Source organism: Babylonia areolata, chromosome 35 (assembly GCF_041734735.1).
Source record: "Babylonia areolata isolate BAREFJ2019XMU chromosome 35, ASM4173473v1, whole genome shotgun sequence".
NCBI classification, from domain to species: Eukaryota; Metazoa; Mollusca; class Gastropoda; order Neogastropoda; family Buccinidae; genus Babylonia; species Babylonia areolata.
The window spans coordinates 26,132,741-26,151,670 of NC_134910.1; the positions used below are offsets into that span (position 1 = coordinate 26,132,741).

General features: G+C 44.1%; 1 protein-coding gene across 1 annotated transcript in view; it reads right to left on the minus strand.

Moving 5' to 3' along the window:
• Positions 1-18,312, minus strand: part of LOC143278039 (uncharacterized) — a 30,920-nt gene extending 12,608 nt beyond the window's left edge. Inside the window, exons 1-4 of the mRNA XM_076583051.1 lie at positions 18,204-18,312; positions 15,496-15,597; positions 9,138-9,356; positions 1,898-2,134 (exon numbers count right to left, since the gene is read on the minus strand). Of these exons, the coding sequence (XP_076439166.1) occupies positions 1,898-2,134; positions 9,138-9,356; positions 15,496-15,597; positions 18,204-18,312 (667 nt within the window). The remainder of the gene's footprint in view (positions 1-1,897; positions 2,135-9,137; positions 9,357-15,495; positions 15,598-18,203) is intronic.
• Between the last annotated feature and the right edge of the window lie 618 nt (positions 18,313-18,930).

Consider the following 18,930-nt stretch of genomic DNA (forward strand, 5'->3'; position numbering starts at 1 on the left):
TGTGTGCCTATATACTTATCTATCTATCCATCTATCTATATATCATTTGTGTGTGTGTGTGTGTGTGTGTGTGTGTGTGTGTGTGTGTACCTATTTACTTATCTATCTATCCATCTATCTATATATCATTTGTGTGTGTGTGTGTGTGTGTGTGTGTGTACCTATATACTTATCTATCTATCCATCTATCTATATATCATTTGTGTGTGTGTGTGTGTGTGTGTGTGTGTGTACCTATTTACTTTTCTATCTATCCATCTATCTATATATCATTTGTGTGTGTGTGTGTGTGTGTGTGTGTGTGTGTGTGTACCTATTTACTTATCTATCTATCCATCTATCTATATATCACAGTCAGGTCAGAGGCTTGTCTCTGCTACTGGTAACCATGTAGCCCAGTACTACCTGCGAGAGGGATAGTCTCTGCCAGATCTGGTACATAATTCAAGGTGGCTTTTAAGGGAGGTGATTGCTGGCCCCCTTTACATAACGTGCGGCGCGCATGGCCCACCGGTGTGTGGATACGCCCTGGCGCCCATGAACCAGCCCCCATGTATGGATCAAATACGAAGAGGTCATCCCAACGGCGGAAGAGCAGACATCTCCCAACGGCTACAGTGGCGAATGAGGATGCCAGACAATGGGCTGGGAGACTTGCGAGCACGCCGCGAGAACTGCCGTGGACATTCAGGGCTTGTCTACCTGGAATGTGAAGCCTGGATTCTGCGGACTGCGCTGAAGAAACCATCACTGGTTCTCAGCAATGCGCCGTGGAGCGCTAAAAGGGCGCAGTTAGACACACGCACAACACTGCTGGCCATATACTGCATCCTAACCAGCCGTCTCGACTATGTCTTGCCACTAAGTCCTGATGGGACAGGACGAGAGAGTGAGGCTGACGACCTGCGCAACTCTCCCTCACTTTAATCCCAAGTCAAGGGCAAGTCATAACTTCACAAACTACCACGCGGAACGCCTCCAGCCCTGTGGACATGGGGGAGGGGCGAAGCAGGAGGTGCGGATTCACTGCAAGCTGTAGTCACAAACCTGGACACAGGCGGCCCAGGGGTTATGGTCGCTCTCTACCCTTCTGCTCCTCAAGACGTGTGCCCTGTTCCACCTACCCACCCGTAAGTCACCCGGAAAAGGAACTGACTGGACGTCTGAATGACGAGAGACATGTGTGGTACCGACTGCTGGACCGACCACCGCCTCATTGTGTCCATGTTCAGGCTTTGCATTCTGCTCATCAGGAGACCCCAAAGTCACAAGACTGCAAATGTCTCTAAGCTGAAAAGCAGCAAGGTTGCAGAAGAACTCGTCGACGACACTGAAGGCAGACTGCCGGACACACCACAGGAAGAGGGGACAGCGTTGAGCAACAGCGGATGGCCTTCAGAGATGCTGTGTACACTACTGCCATCGAACATCTCGGACCAGCAACCCAAAGAAACCAAGACTGGTTCGATGAGAATGATGAAGAAATAGAGGCACTAATAAGAGAAACAAATCAGCTGGTCAGAGCGCATAATAACGACCCCACGTTACAAAGCAAGGAAGAAGTCCTTGCTACCGCAAATTGAAAGGTGCCGAAGAAACTTTGAAGCCATGGTCATCTCCAATTCCGAAGGACGAACATTATGTATGTATGTATGTATGTATGTATGTATCTAGATAGATAGATAGAAAAAAGAATGAATAAAACAATGATAAGAACAACGATGATGATAACAATAGCACATGTATAAACATCCAAACTACTTTCCAATAACACATTAGACACAAAGTATACAGAACACACACACACACACACACACACACCCGCACACACACACGCACGCACACACCCAACCAACCACACAGACACACACACACACACACACACTATGAGACTCACTTATGTACGGGTGACCGAAGATTCGAACCTCACACAGGGACAGTCCTATCGCATCATTCTTGATCAGGGCGACGAATCTACCCGCCTTGGGTATGTCGCAGATCAGGTTTGCCGTGTATCTGATGGGTACAGCGTCAACATTGTACAGGCAGACATGGTCCGTCTTGGGTGGAAAAAGCATCGTCTGCAATTTCTCGTCCGCCACCGAAACGTAGAACTTCCTGAGTTCGTGTTCCGCTGTGTCACAGACACACAGATGTTCAACGACACACACAGGTAAACACAGACACAGACACGCATATACACAGACACATGCACACACACACACACACACACACACACACACTGAATCATGGACACAGTCATAAACACACACACACACACACACACACACACACACACACACACAAGTTTCAAGTTTTAATTATCCTTTCACTCCTATTGGAGTATGGAGGATTACTGCAAAATAATCTTTTCGTGCCCAGAACAAACATTTCCAAATACACAACAATGTCACATAAAAGTTGAGAAAACACAAATGTCTTTTAACTCCAAAAGTATAACTAGGCAACATTTGCAAATCTAATCATCTTACTTACAGCTAAAATGACTTTTTTTGCCTCCTTTGAGCATATTACAAAAATTATAAACCGATTTTGGAGACAAATATTTTTTAGGAACATATCTATTTCGTAACTGATTATAATTGGGGCATTCCATTATAAAATGAAACTCATCACCAATCACAGACATGTTATAAACCTTACAAAACCGTAACTCTCGTGGTATGTCTTTGTGTCTCCCTGTTTCTATTTCCAGCTTATGATTACTACTTCGAAATCTGAAGAAGCTGATAATATAATTATCAGGCATTAGGCTTATATATTTTTCTCTACCAAATCCACTTTTGAAATTTCGATAAAACAAACATTTACTACTCGCCTCTAGAGCATGTCTCCATAGATTTTGAAAACTATCTCTCAAAGCAGTGTTGACATTCTTGCAGAAAGATTCCCTCTCCAAGAAGAATTGACCATCCCAAACACAGTCATACCCTGCTTCTATCAAAATTTGTCTGATACAAGTCATCCATTTTGAAGAATAAATACCATTTCGATATAAGTCAGGTAATATCACATATATTTTCCCAGAATATTTTTCTGTGTCTGATATCACTAAGCTGGTCCAAAATCGAACTAATCTCATTTTCACTAACACACTAATTGGATAAATACCAGTTTCTCCATAAACAATTTGGGTCATAGTATTTCTGTTCAGTTTGAACAAGCGTTTCAAAAATTTCAATTCTAATTTTTCAAGTATATCTACATTTTCATAACCCCATATTTCTGCACCATACAACAAAATAGGAACAATCATAGACTGGTACATGTCCAGAATGATATGTAAAGGTAAATCTTGATTTCTGTCTGACTGAAGTAAAGAAAGCATAGCTTTTTGGCCCTGTTCATAAATCATTTTTTTTAGCTTTATAAAAAGTTCCGTTTCTACTAAATTCGATGCCAAGATATTTAAAAGAATCGACAACATCCAAACATGCATCACCAAACTTAAAAACAGGCTTTAGCTTGTTTGTAGAATTAAATATCATCACTTTAGTTTTCTTTACATTGACCACTAGTTTCCATTCTAAACAGTATTTGTGAAAAACATTGAGGGACTGCTGTAATCCTTCTTTCGTCTCTGAAAGTAAAATTGTGTCATCTGCATACAACAGTACAAATAATCGCATGTAATTATCTAACTCTGAAATGTTAACATTCAATAAAAGATCAACAGATGGACTCTTATGCTCAGTCAAATACAACTCTAAATCATTGAGATACAGAGAAAAAAGCAAAGGCGAGAGATTTTCTCCTTGTCGCACCCTTACAAATGCTAAAGAAATCAGATTTTTCACCATTTAAAAACACACATGACTTAATTCTATCATACATGTTCATTATGACACGCAAAATTTTACCATTCACGCCTTCATGAACAAGTTTTTGCCATAACCCACTTCTCCAAACTGAATCAAAGGCTTTTTTTTAAAATCAACAAAAGCACAGTAAAGTTTCTTCTTTTTCATGGAGAAAATATCAATAAGTGATTTCAAAACAAACATTTGATCTAATGTAGAATGGGACTGTCTAAATCCTGCTTGGGCTCCTGAAAGTATATTGTTTATATTGATATAATCAGTCAGTCTAGCGTTTAACACTGTAGTGAATAGTTTTCCAACACAGCTGAGCAAAGTTATTCCCCTATAATTATCACAGTCAAGTGTATCGCCTCTGCCTTTATACAATGGCAATATCAAGCCGGATACCCATTTTTCTGGTACAACACCTTCGTCCAGTATCTTGTTAAATAATTTACAGTATGTTTCTGTCAGCAAAGGAACGCTGTTGATGATATATTCATTACGAATCATGTCACACACACACACACACACACACACACACACACTATGGAACAAACAAATGGAAATGAATAGGAAACATAACTATATTCAAGTTCACGACCACTTGAAGGGTGAGTTATGTTTTTTACCTTATGATAAGCAGATCAACCGAAACAATTATCAAAAGATACAATGTTATTCCAGTTCGCTGGTGATATCTATTTGTGGATGAAGTTAACAATAAAACACTAAACTCAAACCATGATTTTGAACTATACAATTGTTTACCAGCGAAAATCGATAAAATTAGCAAATTCATGATAGAAAATGGACTAAACCTATCACTAGAGAAAGCAACCATGACGCTTTTTAACTCGGGATATGATATGATCCCGAACTCCCTGTATTTATTCCTCATGACATTGCCACAAATTATACGCAGACTGTCAAATTTCTGGGAGTTTATCAACAATCCAAACTTACCTGGAATCACCACACCGAGTATATGATAAATCAAAGCGAGGAAATGTCTGAGGTTTCTAAAAGTTAGCAAACAACACGGGACAGGAAGTCAAAAAGCTGATGTCCGTCACCCGCTCTTGTAAGTTCAAAGCTAACATATGCTCAGAGGACGTTCTTCAGTGCACCGTGATACCTATAAAAAGTTACAAAGTATAGATTGCAAAGCTTATAGACTCCTTCTGTGAGTCCCATCACACATATCATGCTTAAAACCCCTTCACTGCCAGGGGAAAACAGCAGAATGTGGTGTTTCAGGTCACAAAGCATTATCCTAAACAATAAGCCTAAAACTGAGAAAACGGACTGGAGATATTCCACTCTAGACAAACTGTGTGAATTTTCTGCCTTCCAGAGCTATTTCCCTTTTTCTGATGACAGCATCAGTGACGTCACTATGCACGTACGTAATACGTTTATGGCAGTCAAGGGTGTTAAGGACTAAGCAGGTGTATTATCCCTTGATGAACTCAGGAAAGTATTCGCCACAAAAAATTAAATTGAGAAGCTCAGTCCATGACACTTTCTCCAAAACTGAAGTGCACTTAAAAATCAAAGATTCTGCACAAAAAAAAAAGGGCCAGAACAATGCTGCCCTTAAAGTCTACCAATACATTTACTGAAGGTGTCCTCAGCAATTCAGAAGTTGATGTAAAAAACATTGCTGTTAAGCCGTCATTCTCAATCATACCACGTACAAACTGAGAAAAAAACACCTTTAAAATGGACTTCAAAAATATACTAAAGACTGAATCACCTATCAAACTAAAGAGTTCTGATTGCATTCACAAAGAAAATGAATTTCTAAATTACCTAAACATTCACACAGACGGTTCGGTTCTTGTTAATGGCAAAGTGGGGGCAACGTTTGTTTTTTCTGGTTTAACGGGCCAGATCCTACCCTGGCCAGAGTTCACCCCCGTAAGAACTAGCCTAGGCCAGAGTTCATCCCCGTAAGAATATTATTCTTTATCAACAGTGGTCAGTAATGGTCAACAGTCAGTGGTGGGCAGCGGTCAGCAGTGGTCAGTTTGCAGTTAATACAATCAAAACCAAAAAAACTAGGACGTCAGGATAATACACAAATGTGACAAAACAACGCAATCTGAAGAATTTGACGTAGTGGTCAGCAGTGGCAAGTAATGGCCAACAATATAGTGAAATCTGCTAAAACGTTGCAATATTGCATACAATGTGATGCAAGCTGGACTATAGTGGTCAGTAGTGGTCATGCAGCGGTCAAACATCTTCAAAGACATAATGTACAAATGTGACAACATAATGCAGTCTGAGCACTCTTGAACTGTGGTCAACCATGGTCTGCTGTGGGGGAACATAGACCTGGGGGAACTTAGACCTAGGGGAACATAGACCTGGGGGAACTTAGACCTGGGGAAACAGACATGCTCCCCTGCACTGGATGCCAACTAGGTCACTGTTAACCTTTCTGATGTTGTCTGAAAGTGAGCATGATGTGAGCGGGCGTGGCATGGCACGTGAAGGACAAATGTGTGTCTGTGTGTGGGTGGGCATGGTGGTGTGTGTGTGTATGTGTGTTTGTCGGTGTGTGTAAACATAGACGATAGCGTCAGAAACAGGACTGCTTAAGTCAGCGCCGCCTTTGGGAGACTCCGTGAGAACGTCTGGGAGCGGAGGCAATTCAGCTCTACCACTAAGCTGAAGGTCTACCGTGCAGTGGTCCTTACCACCCTCATTTACGCCAGCGAAACCTGTACTGTCTACAGCAGACACGCCAAAAGCTCAACCTGAGCTGTCTCTGCAGACTCCTCCATATCTGGTGGCAGGACAAAGTCCCCGACACGGAAGTCCTGGAACGAGCTGGCCTCTGCAGCGTCTAAACCCTTCTGCAGAATGTCCAAGCCAAGTGGGCTGGACATGTGATCAGAATGTCAGAAAGCCGACTGTCTAATCAGCTGCTGTGTCAGGGCAAGCGCTCAGTTCGAGGACAGAAGAAACGCTACCAAGACTGCCTCAAAGCGTCCCTCAAAGTCCTGGGCGTCAACACCAACACGTGGGAGACACTTGCTCTGGACCGTCCAGCTTGGCACAGCATAATCACGACAGGAGCACGTGCAGCTGAAGCCAGGCGCATCACCGAAGCGCACCAAAAGCGTGCTGTACTCAAGGCCCGAACAGCATCCACTGCCACAACAGCACCCAATCACTTGTGTCCCACATGTGGGCGTGACTTCAGGGCCTGGACTGGCCTCACCAGTCACCTCCAGACCCACAGCCACTGATCTTCCATCTGACTCTTGAAGCCATGGTCATCTTCGAATCCGAAGGACGAACATCACCACATAACTTTTTTGACAAACATCATCACATCATTTTTTTGATTAATTGCATTAATTGGGGTATCCAAATCTACTTACAAGCATTTTCCAATTTATTTTATGCTTGTGTCAGCTTATATGACTGTTCAGCTTATGCCCACAGACTTTTGCCTGAATACTAACATGATGCAGAAAGATGGAATGTTGTTCTTTGACTCACTTGTGTAAACAAATTTGGCATAAAAATTGGAAAAATTCAGTTCTTTCCAATCATCTTGTTTAAAACAATATTGCACCTCTGGGATGGGCACACAAAAAAGATGCCAAATTATATCCAAACTGCACTTACTGTTATATTTATATTTTTTGTATTCTCTAAACTTGGCACTTTGATCTGATATTCTGACACAACAAGAAGAGCAGTCATTATTATCATTTTTTGTTCAGACAGGAACTTCTTTTGCTAAGCATGGAAGTTTTATTTATTTCACAAACGTTTTGGTGCAGATAGTAAAAAAGGGAAATTAATCTGTAATAATTGCTAGGGGACTAAATTTGCTTTAAACTGATCTTTCTCATCTTAAACATTACATTCTGAAATTATACTCAATACATAAAAAGCTTGTGTGTTTTACTCTCAGTGTACAGGGCTTTCACTATGTTTATTCGCCCAAATCGTCTTTTTCGGAAAATACTAAAATCAGTACGACGAGTGGACTTTATAGATCTATTGGCTAAGCCCTGAAGGTCATGGGCAAAAATCAATTGGTACACATATTTATACACATTCAAAGCGCGTGCTCATATTCTTCGTGAACGCGAACGACGCCATTTTGTTTCAAGTTGTTGACCTGCCCGTTCAATCCTATATTCAATCGACAATACACGATAACATGCGATGGAAAGTTGGAGAAGGAGACCGTTAAATATTTATTCAGAGAAAGATTTGTGAACGCCTCATCACTTACTGGATTATGCCCCAAACTGCCATAAAAATATCTACAGAATCAGTCGGAATTCACAGTTAAAAATTGTAAACCATGCGAGTTAATACCCTTGAATTGATGAAACGAAAAAATTTTCAGTCTTGACTTTTCTCAAAATGAAGTCCTTTTCACTTCATACGACGTTTAGAAGTACTTGTACTTGGCTCTACAAGTTATCAGTTTAACAAAATACTCAATTTTCATATCAACTTTAAAACTATAAAACTAGAATGAACATAAAAGAGAAATTGAATCGACCATGTCAACCGGGTGTAACTAAACTTGGACATATACCTAGATCCAGAGAAATCGGCTAAATGTTGCAGTGTGATTGCAGCGATAGCCACGTCTCCTTTACTGCGGACTTAAAAAGAATTTTTAATTGCCCTTAAAAATGTTTTGAATGCCCAAGATACACCAGCATATTATTTAAACAGCGTTTTCACTGGGAATGTCGCAATCGATTTATCGCCCTTTAAAAAAAGCATGTTTAAGTATTATATTTTTGAACGTCAGTTAAGGAGCCACGATAGTGTTGTGGGTAAGACAGTTTCTTCTCACCCGAACACGCGGGGTTCGAATCTGCCGTTTGGACTGTTTTTTCTTCTTTTTTTCTTTTTCTTTTAACCCGAAGCTTTATAATAACAAATACAGAACACATTTTAACGATTAGCTTTTTTTTAAGTATATCACAAGTGAGTCTTGTTCTTTTTCTTTTAACCCATAGCTTTATAATAACAAATACAGAACACATTTTAACGATTAGATTTTTTAAAGTGTATCACAAGTGAGTCTTGAAGGCCTTGCCTCTCTTGTTCACTCATATGAACACACTGGATGTTTTCCATTGTCAGATAGCGGTTGATGTGTTTTTTAAGGCATGTTTATAGTCAACAGGATGATGTAAGGCGCTTTGAGCAGCATTGGTGCTGGATATCGCGCCATAGAAAAAGTATGTATTATCATTATTATTATTATTATTATTATTATTACACCCCAGTCCCCTAAACCCTCCCTGGCTCTGAACTCACAACAGCAGTCGACCCGTGCCTGCACTTCGAGATTGTACACCATGTACGTGGTCCCCAGGTCGATCCGAACCCAGTGCAGTGTGGGCCGACCAGTGTCCCTGGTTTTGACGCAGTGTGAGGAGTCGTGGGGAGTCTGGAACATGTCGTTGATGTAGCTGCCGTCTCCCCACTGGAGGCTGGAGACCTCCACTGCTTTGTTGATGCCCACGTCGTGCAGTGCTGAACACACAGACATTGACACAGACAAACAGATCATAATGATGATGACAGTGGTGGACTGCTGTGTTGATGTCCACGTCGGTCGTGCAGTGCTGAACACAGACATTGACACAGACAAACAGATCATAATGATGATGACAGTGGTGGACTGCTGTGCTGATGCCCACGTCGTGTAGTGCTAAACACAGACACTGACACAAACAGATCATAATGATAATAACAGTGGTGGACTGCTGTGCTGTTGCCCACGTCGTGCAGTGCCGAACACATGCAGACAGTTTCAGTTTCTCAAGGAGGCATCACAACGTTCGAAAAATACATATACACTTCACCACATCTGCTAGGCAGATGCCTGACCAGCAGCATAACCCAACGCGCTTAGTCAGGGAGGGAGGTGGTAGAATGGTTAAGACGCTCATCTGCCAATACAGAGTCCGTGAGGGTCTTTGTTCGATTCGCTCTCCCGCCCTTTTCTCCCAAATTTGAGTGGAAAATCGAGACGATAAACTGGGGTTGTGTGTGCAACATGCATTTGAAAAAAAAGGAACCCATGGCAACGAGAGTGTTGTCCTCTGGCAAAAATCTGCACACGAAATCCACAAAGGAACCCATGGCAGCGAGAGTGTTGTCCTCTGGCAAAAATCTGCACACGAAATCCACAAAGGAACCCATGGCAACGAGAGTGTTGTCCTCTGGCAAAAATCTGCACACGAAATCCACAAAGGAACCCATGGCAACGAGAGTGTTGTCGTCTGGCAAAAATCTGCACACGAAATCCACAAAGGAACCCATGGCAACGAGAGTGTTGTCCTCTGGCAAAAATCTGCACACGAAATCCACAAAGGAACCCATGGCAGCGAGAGTGTTGTCCTCTGGCAAAAATCTGCACACGAAATCCACAAAGGAACCCATGGCAACGAGAGTGTTGTCCTCTGGCAAAAATCTGCACACGAAATCCACACGGATAGGTGCAGAAATACATATGCATGGACACAAACAAACAAATCGTAGTATTGACATCAGTAGTAGTAGTAGCTGTTGTTGTTTTTTGTTATTGCTGCTGTTGATGATATTCGCGTTGTTGTTGTGGAAGTTGTAATGATGATAAATATAATAATCATCATCATCGTAGCAATAAAAACAGCAGCAACAATAACAAACAAAAAAGGCAAGGCCTTCTCAAGACTTACTAGTGATACCCACTGAAAAGAAGAAAAAAAAAATTAGAAAATTGATTAGCTTGTTGAAATGTGTTCTCTCTTCGTTATTATAATTGTATAAAGCTTTGCGTTAAAAAAAAAAAAAAAAAAAAAAAAAAATATATATATATATATATATATATATATATATATATATATATATAAACGTCTTGAACGCAGATTCGAACCATGGATGTTTGGGTCGAGAGCGAGTGGTTTTATGCACTGCGTTAACGCAACATTAAATGATGATGAAGTCTCCCGTCGGACCGACGGATGAGTAGGCAGGCAGGCTTATCTGTCGGTGTGTGTCCTCATATGGGAGAAGAGGCCGATTCTGGATGCGAAGCACTTCCCACAGGTGTTGCAAGGGAAAACATCTCCAGAAGTTGAGCCCTGCTTCCTTCGCTCAAGCTTCTCCTTTAAACGTCTTTATGCCACTAGAGCACAGCATCCTCCAGCGAGAGCGGTCAAGGGCATCAGTTTCCCAGGAAGCGATGTCTATGTCACAGGCTTGGAGGTTTGTCTTCAATGTGTCCTTGAAGCGCTTGCAGGGTCTTCCAAGTTCATGGTGGCTTTCCTTCAGCTGGCCATACAAAAGCATCTACGGGATCCTGCTGTCTGTCATGCGGACAACGTGTCCTGTTCAGCATAGCTGGCACTGGATCAGCAGGCTTTCGATGCTGGGCAGGCCGCTCCTCTCTAGGACCTGGAGGTTGGAGACCCTGTCTTGCCACTTTATGCCAAGGACCTTTTATAGGCATCTCTGGTGAAACTGCTCAAGTTGAATGTGACGGCGATATGTAGTCCATGTTTCACAGCAGTACAACAAGGTGGTCAGCACAACAGCTCTGTAGGTTTTGATTTTGGTGCTGAGCGTGATGCCTTTGTTGTTCCACAGCCTGTTGTTGAGTCTGCCAAAGGCGAAGCTGGCCTTGGCGATGCGCAGCAGTTGAAAAGTCTGCCATCTGTGTGAAACTGAATGTAGATGCCCCGATCACAGTCTTGGAAGGCGTCAATCAGCATGGCAGAGAAGAGAATGGAGAACAGTGTGGGTGCCAGCATGCAGCCCTGCTTCACTCCATTTACCACAGGGAACGGATCCGACATGTCAGTATTTTCCTGTACTCTCGCCTGCATGCCATCGTGGATTGACGCAATCAGCTGGATTAGGCTCTCTGAGCAGCCGAACTGTAGGAGAATCTTCCACAGACCACGGCGGTTCAACGTGTCGAAGGCCTTAGTCAGGTCTACAAAGACCATGTGGAGCTCTTTGTTCTGCTCACGGCACTTCTCTTGCATCTGGCGTACAGCAAACACCATGTCACATGTTCCCCTGCCTGAGTGGAAGCCGCACTGTGCTTCAGGGATGACTGTGTTGGAGACATGGTCAACCAGTCTGTTCAGTATGATGCGGGAAAAGATCTTGCTGGCAATACATAGGACAGAGATTCCATGGTGGTTATCGCAGGATGTTTTGTCTCCCTTCTGTTTGTAAATGTGTACAACTGAAGCATCCTTGAAATCCTGGGGGACCTCCCCTCTCTCCCAGATAGACTGGAACAGGGCGGTCAGCTTGTCTGTCAGCACCTCGCCTCCATACTTGTAGATGCTGGCCTGGATTCCATCTGCTCCTGGTGCTTTTCCTGACGTTATCAGCTTCAGGGCCTTCCAGGTCTCGGCCTTGGTGGGAGGGGCAGCTAGCGAGTCACTGACTGGTAGCTGTGGGAGGGCTGCAATTACCTCGTCAGATACGGATGAGTCCCTGTTGAGGAGGGTGTTGAAGTGCTCTGCCCAGCGGACAAAGATGTCTTTCTTGTCTGTCAGGAGGGTGGTCTGGTCCAAGGCTCGGACTGGGGTTGATCCTGTGACTCTCGGCCCATACACAGCTCAGAGACCATCACGGAAGGTCTTTATGTCGTGAGCATCAGCAGCGGACTGAAGCTCTTCGGACTTTCTCTCCCACCAGGTGTTTTTCATCTCACGCAACCTCTTCTGTATGAGCTTGGTTTGCAAGAACTGGTTCTCCTTCCTTTGGCAGTCTTTATCGGAAATGTGATCCTGATGCTGTATATGCAGTGTGTTCAGGAGCTTGGAGATTCCAGAGTCGTTGTCGTCAAACAAGTCTTTGTGGCTCCTCTGTACAAAGCCGAGTGTGTCAGCTGCTGCTGTGTACACAGCATCTCTAAAGGTGCTCCATACCTCTTCTACATCAGCTGATGCAGAAATTTCTTGAAAAGCTGCTTGGATTTGCTGCTGCAGCATGTCCTTGGTGATAGGGAGGTGGTGGATGTTCAGCTTCCTAGGGGGTTTCTGTCTGGCTGGTTGGAGCTTGCGTGCAAGTCTGATGTTCATCTTGTTGTGTACCAGGCGATGGTCCGACCAACAGACTGCTCCTCTCATGCAGCGTGTAATGGAAACATTACCTCTGTCCCTCTGCCTGACAATCACATAGTCCAGCATATGCCACTGCTTGGGGCATCCATTTGTTCTTGGACTTGTCCGCTTGTTGGAAGAGGGTGTTGGTGATGGTTAGTCCATGCTGTGCGCAGAGCGAGAGCAAAAGCAGTCCGTTGGATTTGCACTTGCCAGTGCCGTGCTGTCCTGGGACTTTTGGCCACGAGGAGAAGTCCACGCCGACTGAGATCCTCGTAGAAAGCTTCTTTGATGTCATCAGGGTTGGTCATCATCGGGGCATAGCAGCTGATGACTGTGGAGAAGCGATCCTTGGACAGCTTCAGACGCAGGGTCATCAGCCTATCGTTTATCCCACTTGGAAGGCTGTCAAGCTGTTGTGCACGTTTGCTTCATATTGCAAAGCCCACGCCTGAGGTTCTTGGGGTGTCATCTGGTTTCCCAATGCAGTAGAAGGTGTAGCCCCCTCAACTTCCTCCAGCTGGGTTTCATCGGCAAACCTGGTTTCGCACAGGGCTGCTATGTCCACCTGATAGCGATCAAGCATTCTAGCAATGAGCGCTGTGCGTCTTTCTGGTCTGTCGTCTCTGTCTAAAAGGCTGCGAACATTCCAGGCACCCAGAGTCAGGGCATGACTCCTGGTTCTTTTCTTCTGTTGTTTTCGACCGCTAGTGTTGGATGTCCAAGTAGGTGCGGTTTCCTACTAGGTACTAGGCGAGACAAGCTTTGTTTAGGGATCCTTTTATCTCCCCTTCCCCATGTGGGAGAGGAGTGCTGTCCCTTCACAGCCATTGGGAAAGGTATCCTCATCCGCCAGGTCCGTCGTTGGAAGACTTCACAAACGGCAGGTAGTACTGGGTTACATGGTACCAGTAATAAGGGCTATGCCCCTGACCAACGAAAAATATTATCTAAGCACGTGCTTTTAGCGGTATACATCGAGAATGGTTATCGAAGTGAAAAAGCCGTGTATTTCATGTTATTTTGGTCTATCCTGGTTTTTTGTGTGTGTTTTTTCCAAGTCCGAGGTAAAGGAGACGTTCCCATCGCATGAAACACTGGAATATGTGTCCGATACTTACAGATCTGCAGAAACCCGTGTTCGACAAGCAACGAAACTTCGACACGGTCCATTCAATTTCTCTTTTCTGTTCATTCTAGTTAAGTCAGTATCCACTTCAAAACATTCATACGCAGTAAACACGTCAATGATCACTTGTGAAATCCTTTTAATTCGGCGGTAAAAGAGACGTTGCCATCGCGTCTGGCTTTGCAACATGTTGTCATGATCTGCACAAACCAGCGTAGACATGGCTGACCTTTGTGAAATGGTCGATTCAGATTTTCTTTTATGTTCATACTAGTTAATTTAGTGTCCACTTTAGAATATTCATATGCAGTAAACATGTCAATAATGTAGTTAGTGTCGCTGTTCTGTCCAGAATTTGTTTTTCTTTGCTTTTAATTGCAAGTAAGAAAAACGAGGTCATAGTGCCTTCTCACAAGAAATTCAGGCAGCTGCATAGGGGTAACAGCGTTTTCGGAATCCAGAACCAGCATCAACAAAATATACCGTTAATGGTTCGGAAGTATGGTTAAATTCGGGGGACGTACGACCTATTACGGGTATGACTGTGAAGATTTTTTCCCATCTGTGTTTAAGCCAAATCTGGTATTGGCAGACAAAGTATTTCCAGAGAAAATGGCATGTTAAAGTTTACCACGGACACACAGAACCCCTCCCCCCCAACCACCCTCCCACCCCACCCCCACCCCCAAACACCAGGTTATAACATACTCACTTTGCTTACACGAGTGAGTCAAAAACTATAGTAACAATATCGATAACAACAATAATTATAAAAAGGCGCAAAAGCAAGAACAAAACAACCAACGACTCAAACAACACTTTTTGTTAAAAAGATTACAAGGTTGTATGCCTACCTTATCAAAATCAGATCCATAGCAATTGTCACCAAAAAAAAATTCAGGTACTGCACCTATTAAAAAAAATCAAAAAAAAAAAAAAAATCACATCCACAGCAGTTGTGACGATTACAAGTATTCTGCCTACTTCTTGTTCAGAAGCAAAGTTATAATCAGATCCAAAGCTATTGTCATGAAGATACCAAGTATCCTATCTATTCTTACAACGTCCCTAATAATTGTCATATAAATCCCAAGTACTGTACCTAATGTGGTGTTTTTTGTTGTTGTTTTTTTGTTTGTTTTTTGTTGTTGTTGTTTTTTTTTCAATCACATCCATAGTAATTGTCATAAAGATTACAAGGTAATACAAGGTATTGTTCCTTCTCTTATGATCAGATCCATAGTAATTGTCATAAATGTTACAATGTATTGTACTTGCTTTTTATTATCATATTCATGTTAATGATCATGACCTAGTTTTTATCTAATATATCCATAGTATTAGTATAGTGTGGTAAAGATTTAAGGATATGATACCTACTTTTGGATACACATCCACAGTAATGGTTACAAAGATTCCAAGGTATTGTACCTACTTCTGTTATCACATCCATAGTAATTGTTGCAGGTGTACTGGCAGATTGTAGAGCAATTCTTGCAGCTCTGGCCACTAGCGCCATACGTTCCCATCTTGCAGACTGAAATGTCAATACTAAAACTCATACTTACACTTATACATCAATACTGTTAAATACTAAATAAATGAATAAATAAATAAATGACAATCCTTATCAGAATAACAGTGACGATAGCAACGACAAGAGGGTGGGGGGGGGGTAAAGAGAGAGGGGGAAGGGAGGGAGAGTGAGGGCAGAGAGAGAGGGTGGAGGGATGGAGAGAGAGAGAAAGGGGGGGGGGGAGGGAGAGGGAAAGAGAGAGAGAGACAGACAGACAGACAGACATGGGAGAGACAGAGGCAGACAGAGTGAGAAAGAGACAGACAGACAGAGAGAGAGAGAGAGAGAGAGAGAGAGCTCAGAACTCGGATGATTTAATGCACTTGGCCATATGCCCATGTCATAGGGTCGAGAACATGTAAAAATAGTGTGCAGCAAAAACAAACACCAAACTTACGTAAACAACACACACACACACACATACAGAGAGAGAGAGAGAGAAAGATACAAGAAATAAATAGTAATAATACATGGTGCATTGTGTGAACATATTATGATAAAAACAGACCCAACAGCAATAGTGTGTTGGGATGTTTTCAAATCCGAGACTAAGATGCCTCTTAAAGGTTGACGTGCCTCAGAGCGATCTGATAATGGTAGGAGCTGGTTCCTAAATACATAGGCCAGATCTGATTAAGTCAATTCTTGGAACAGTGATCTGAGATTTGCTGCAGTCTCGCATGTTAAAAAGAAAACTTTGGTGCGATGCTAGTCAGAACAGTCCCTGACTATTATTGACATCTAAATTCTTTTGTTTACAGAAAATACTTCCATCAGAGGTAAGCTGGCAAGTGATTTATGGTATCTGATTATCGAAACGTAATGGCTTGATGAGGACTGTTTTGAATAGCCCGTTTATTGATACTTTATAAGGGCTTATATATTGATAAACTGAGGAAGAACAAGCAAAACTGTTGAATCTAATGGTAGGAAGCAGAGCAATGAGCTTTTTACTTTTTTGTATTGTTGTTCTACACACAATTTTCGTTTCCATGTGGTTCAGAGACATGTGAGGGTGAGAGCTATTGGAAATTCCACCAGATACGGGGTTCAGAGACATGTGAGGGAGAGAGGGATGGGAACCTCCACCCCACATGGGGTTCAGACACTTGTGAGGGAGAGAGGGATGGGAACCCCCAGCCCACACAGGGTTCAGAGACATGTGAGAGAGAGAGAGGGATGGGAACCCCCAGCCCACACAGGGTTCAGAGACATGTGAGGGAGAGAGGGATGGGAACCCCCACCCCACACAGGGTTCAGAGACATGTGAGAGAGAGAGGGATGGGAACCCCCACCCCACACGGGGTTCAGAGACATGTGAGAGAGAGAGGGATGGGAACCCCCACCCCACACAGGGTTCAGAGACATGTGAGAGAGAGAGGGATGGGAACCCCCACCCCACATGGGGTTCAGAGACATGTGAGAGAGAGAGGCATGGGAACCCCCATCCCACACAGGGTTCAGAGACATGTGAGAGATAGAGGGATGGGAACCCCCACCCCACACAGGGTTCAGAGACATGTGAGAGATAGAGGGATGGGAACCCCAACCCCACACAGTTTTCAGAGACATATGAGAGAGAGAGGGATGGGAACCCCCACCCCACACGGGGTTCAGATACATGTGAGGGAGAAGAGGGATGGGAACCCCCACCCCACACGGGGTTCAGAGACATGTGAGGGAGAGAGGGTTGGGAACCCCCACCCCACACGGGGTTCAGAGACATGTGAGGGAGAGAGGGATGGGAACCCCCACCCCACACGGGGTTCAGACACTTGTGAGGGAGAGAGGGATGGGAACCCCCACCCCACACAGGGTTCAGACACTTGTGAGGGAGAGAGGGATGGGAACCCCCACCCCACACAGGGTTCAGAGACATGTGAGAGAGAGAGGGATGGGAACCCCCACCCCACATGGGGTTCAGAGACATGTGAGAGAGAGAGGAATGGGAACCCCCACCCCACACGGGGTTCAGAGACATGTGAGAGAGAGAGGGATGGGAACCCCCACCCCACACAGGGTTCAGAGACATGTGAGAGAGGGATGGGAACCCCCACCCCACACAGGGTTCAGAGACATGTGAGAGAGAGAGGAATGGGAACCCCCACCCCACACGGGGTTCAGAGACATGTGAGGGAGAGAGGGATGGGAACCCCCACCCCACACAGGGTTCAGAGACATGTGAGGGAGAGAGGGATGGGAACCCCCACCCCACACAGGGTTCAGAGACATGTGAGGGAGAGAGGGATGGGAACCCCCAACCCACACAGGGTTCAGAGACATGTGGGGGAGAGAGGGATGGGAACCCCCATCCCACACAGGGTTCAGAGACATGTGAGAGAGAGAGGGATGGGAACCCCCACCCCACACGGGGTTCAGAGACATGTGAGGGAGAGAGGGATGGGAACCCCCACCCCACATGGGGTTCAGAGACATGTGAGGGAGAGAGGAATGGGAACCCCCACCCCACACAGGGTTCAGAGACATGTGAGAGAGAGAGGGATGGGAACCCCCACCCCACACGGGGTTCAGAGACATGTGAGAGAGAGAGGCAAGATAACACTTACCCCACAGCTGCAGCTGGCATAAACTGAGGAACTTGTGCTGACTGCTTTCTGGTTTCACTCCCATCATTTCTGGGCGTCGCTTTTGGAGGCGAATGTAGCGTCCAGTCATCGTCTGCTCACATGTAACTTTTGATTCTGAAACCATATATGATTGTCAGAACTACCTGACCATGACCAGCAGAACAGCAGAGGAGGCAACAACTATCCCACCTAATTATTTGATTATAGTGGACAGTGTTCTGCCCTAGTTACATCCCCACTTTCATTTGGATTTGTTGGTATGTTTGACGAATGAGAGTCAGCTGTGTCCAACTATGACAATCAAGGAGGAAGCAACTGCTGTCCCAACTTTCCTGGCCATTGGTTATGGCGCAAAGTGTCTTGCCCAAGTTAAGTCCCCACTCTCCCTGCCAAGAGGGTTTTAGGACAGTTGGCGCTGGGATGGTTCCAAAAGGCCAACTGGCCCCCGAGGCCTCAGCGCCAGTGCAACCTTGCCTCCAATTCTAAGTCACAAAAGACAAAGCTGTAAAGATTTCACATTTGCAGCAAAGGAACCATTGACCACACAGCTGTCACTTTGCTGTTGGCCCAACTGTACATTTATGTCAATCTTAGATGTAAGCTGAGAGTTGAGCTTGAAATCAATCGCTAGATAAGCAAATAGGCCAGGCTTTCGTGTTTTCACATGTTATACGCACTTCATCCAACAAACGAATTAAAACCAGTG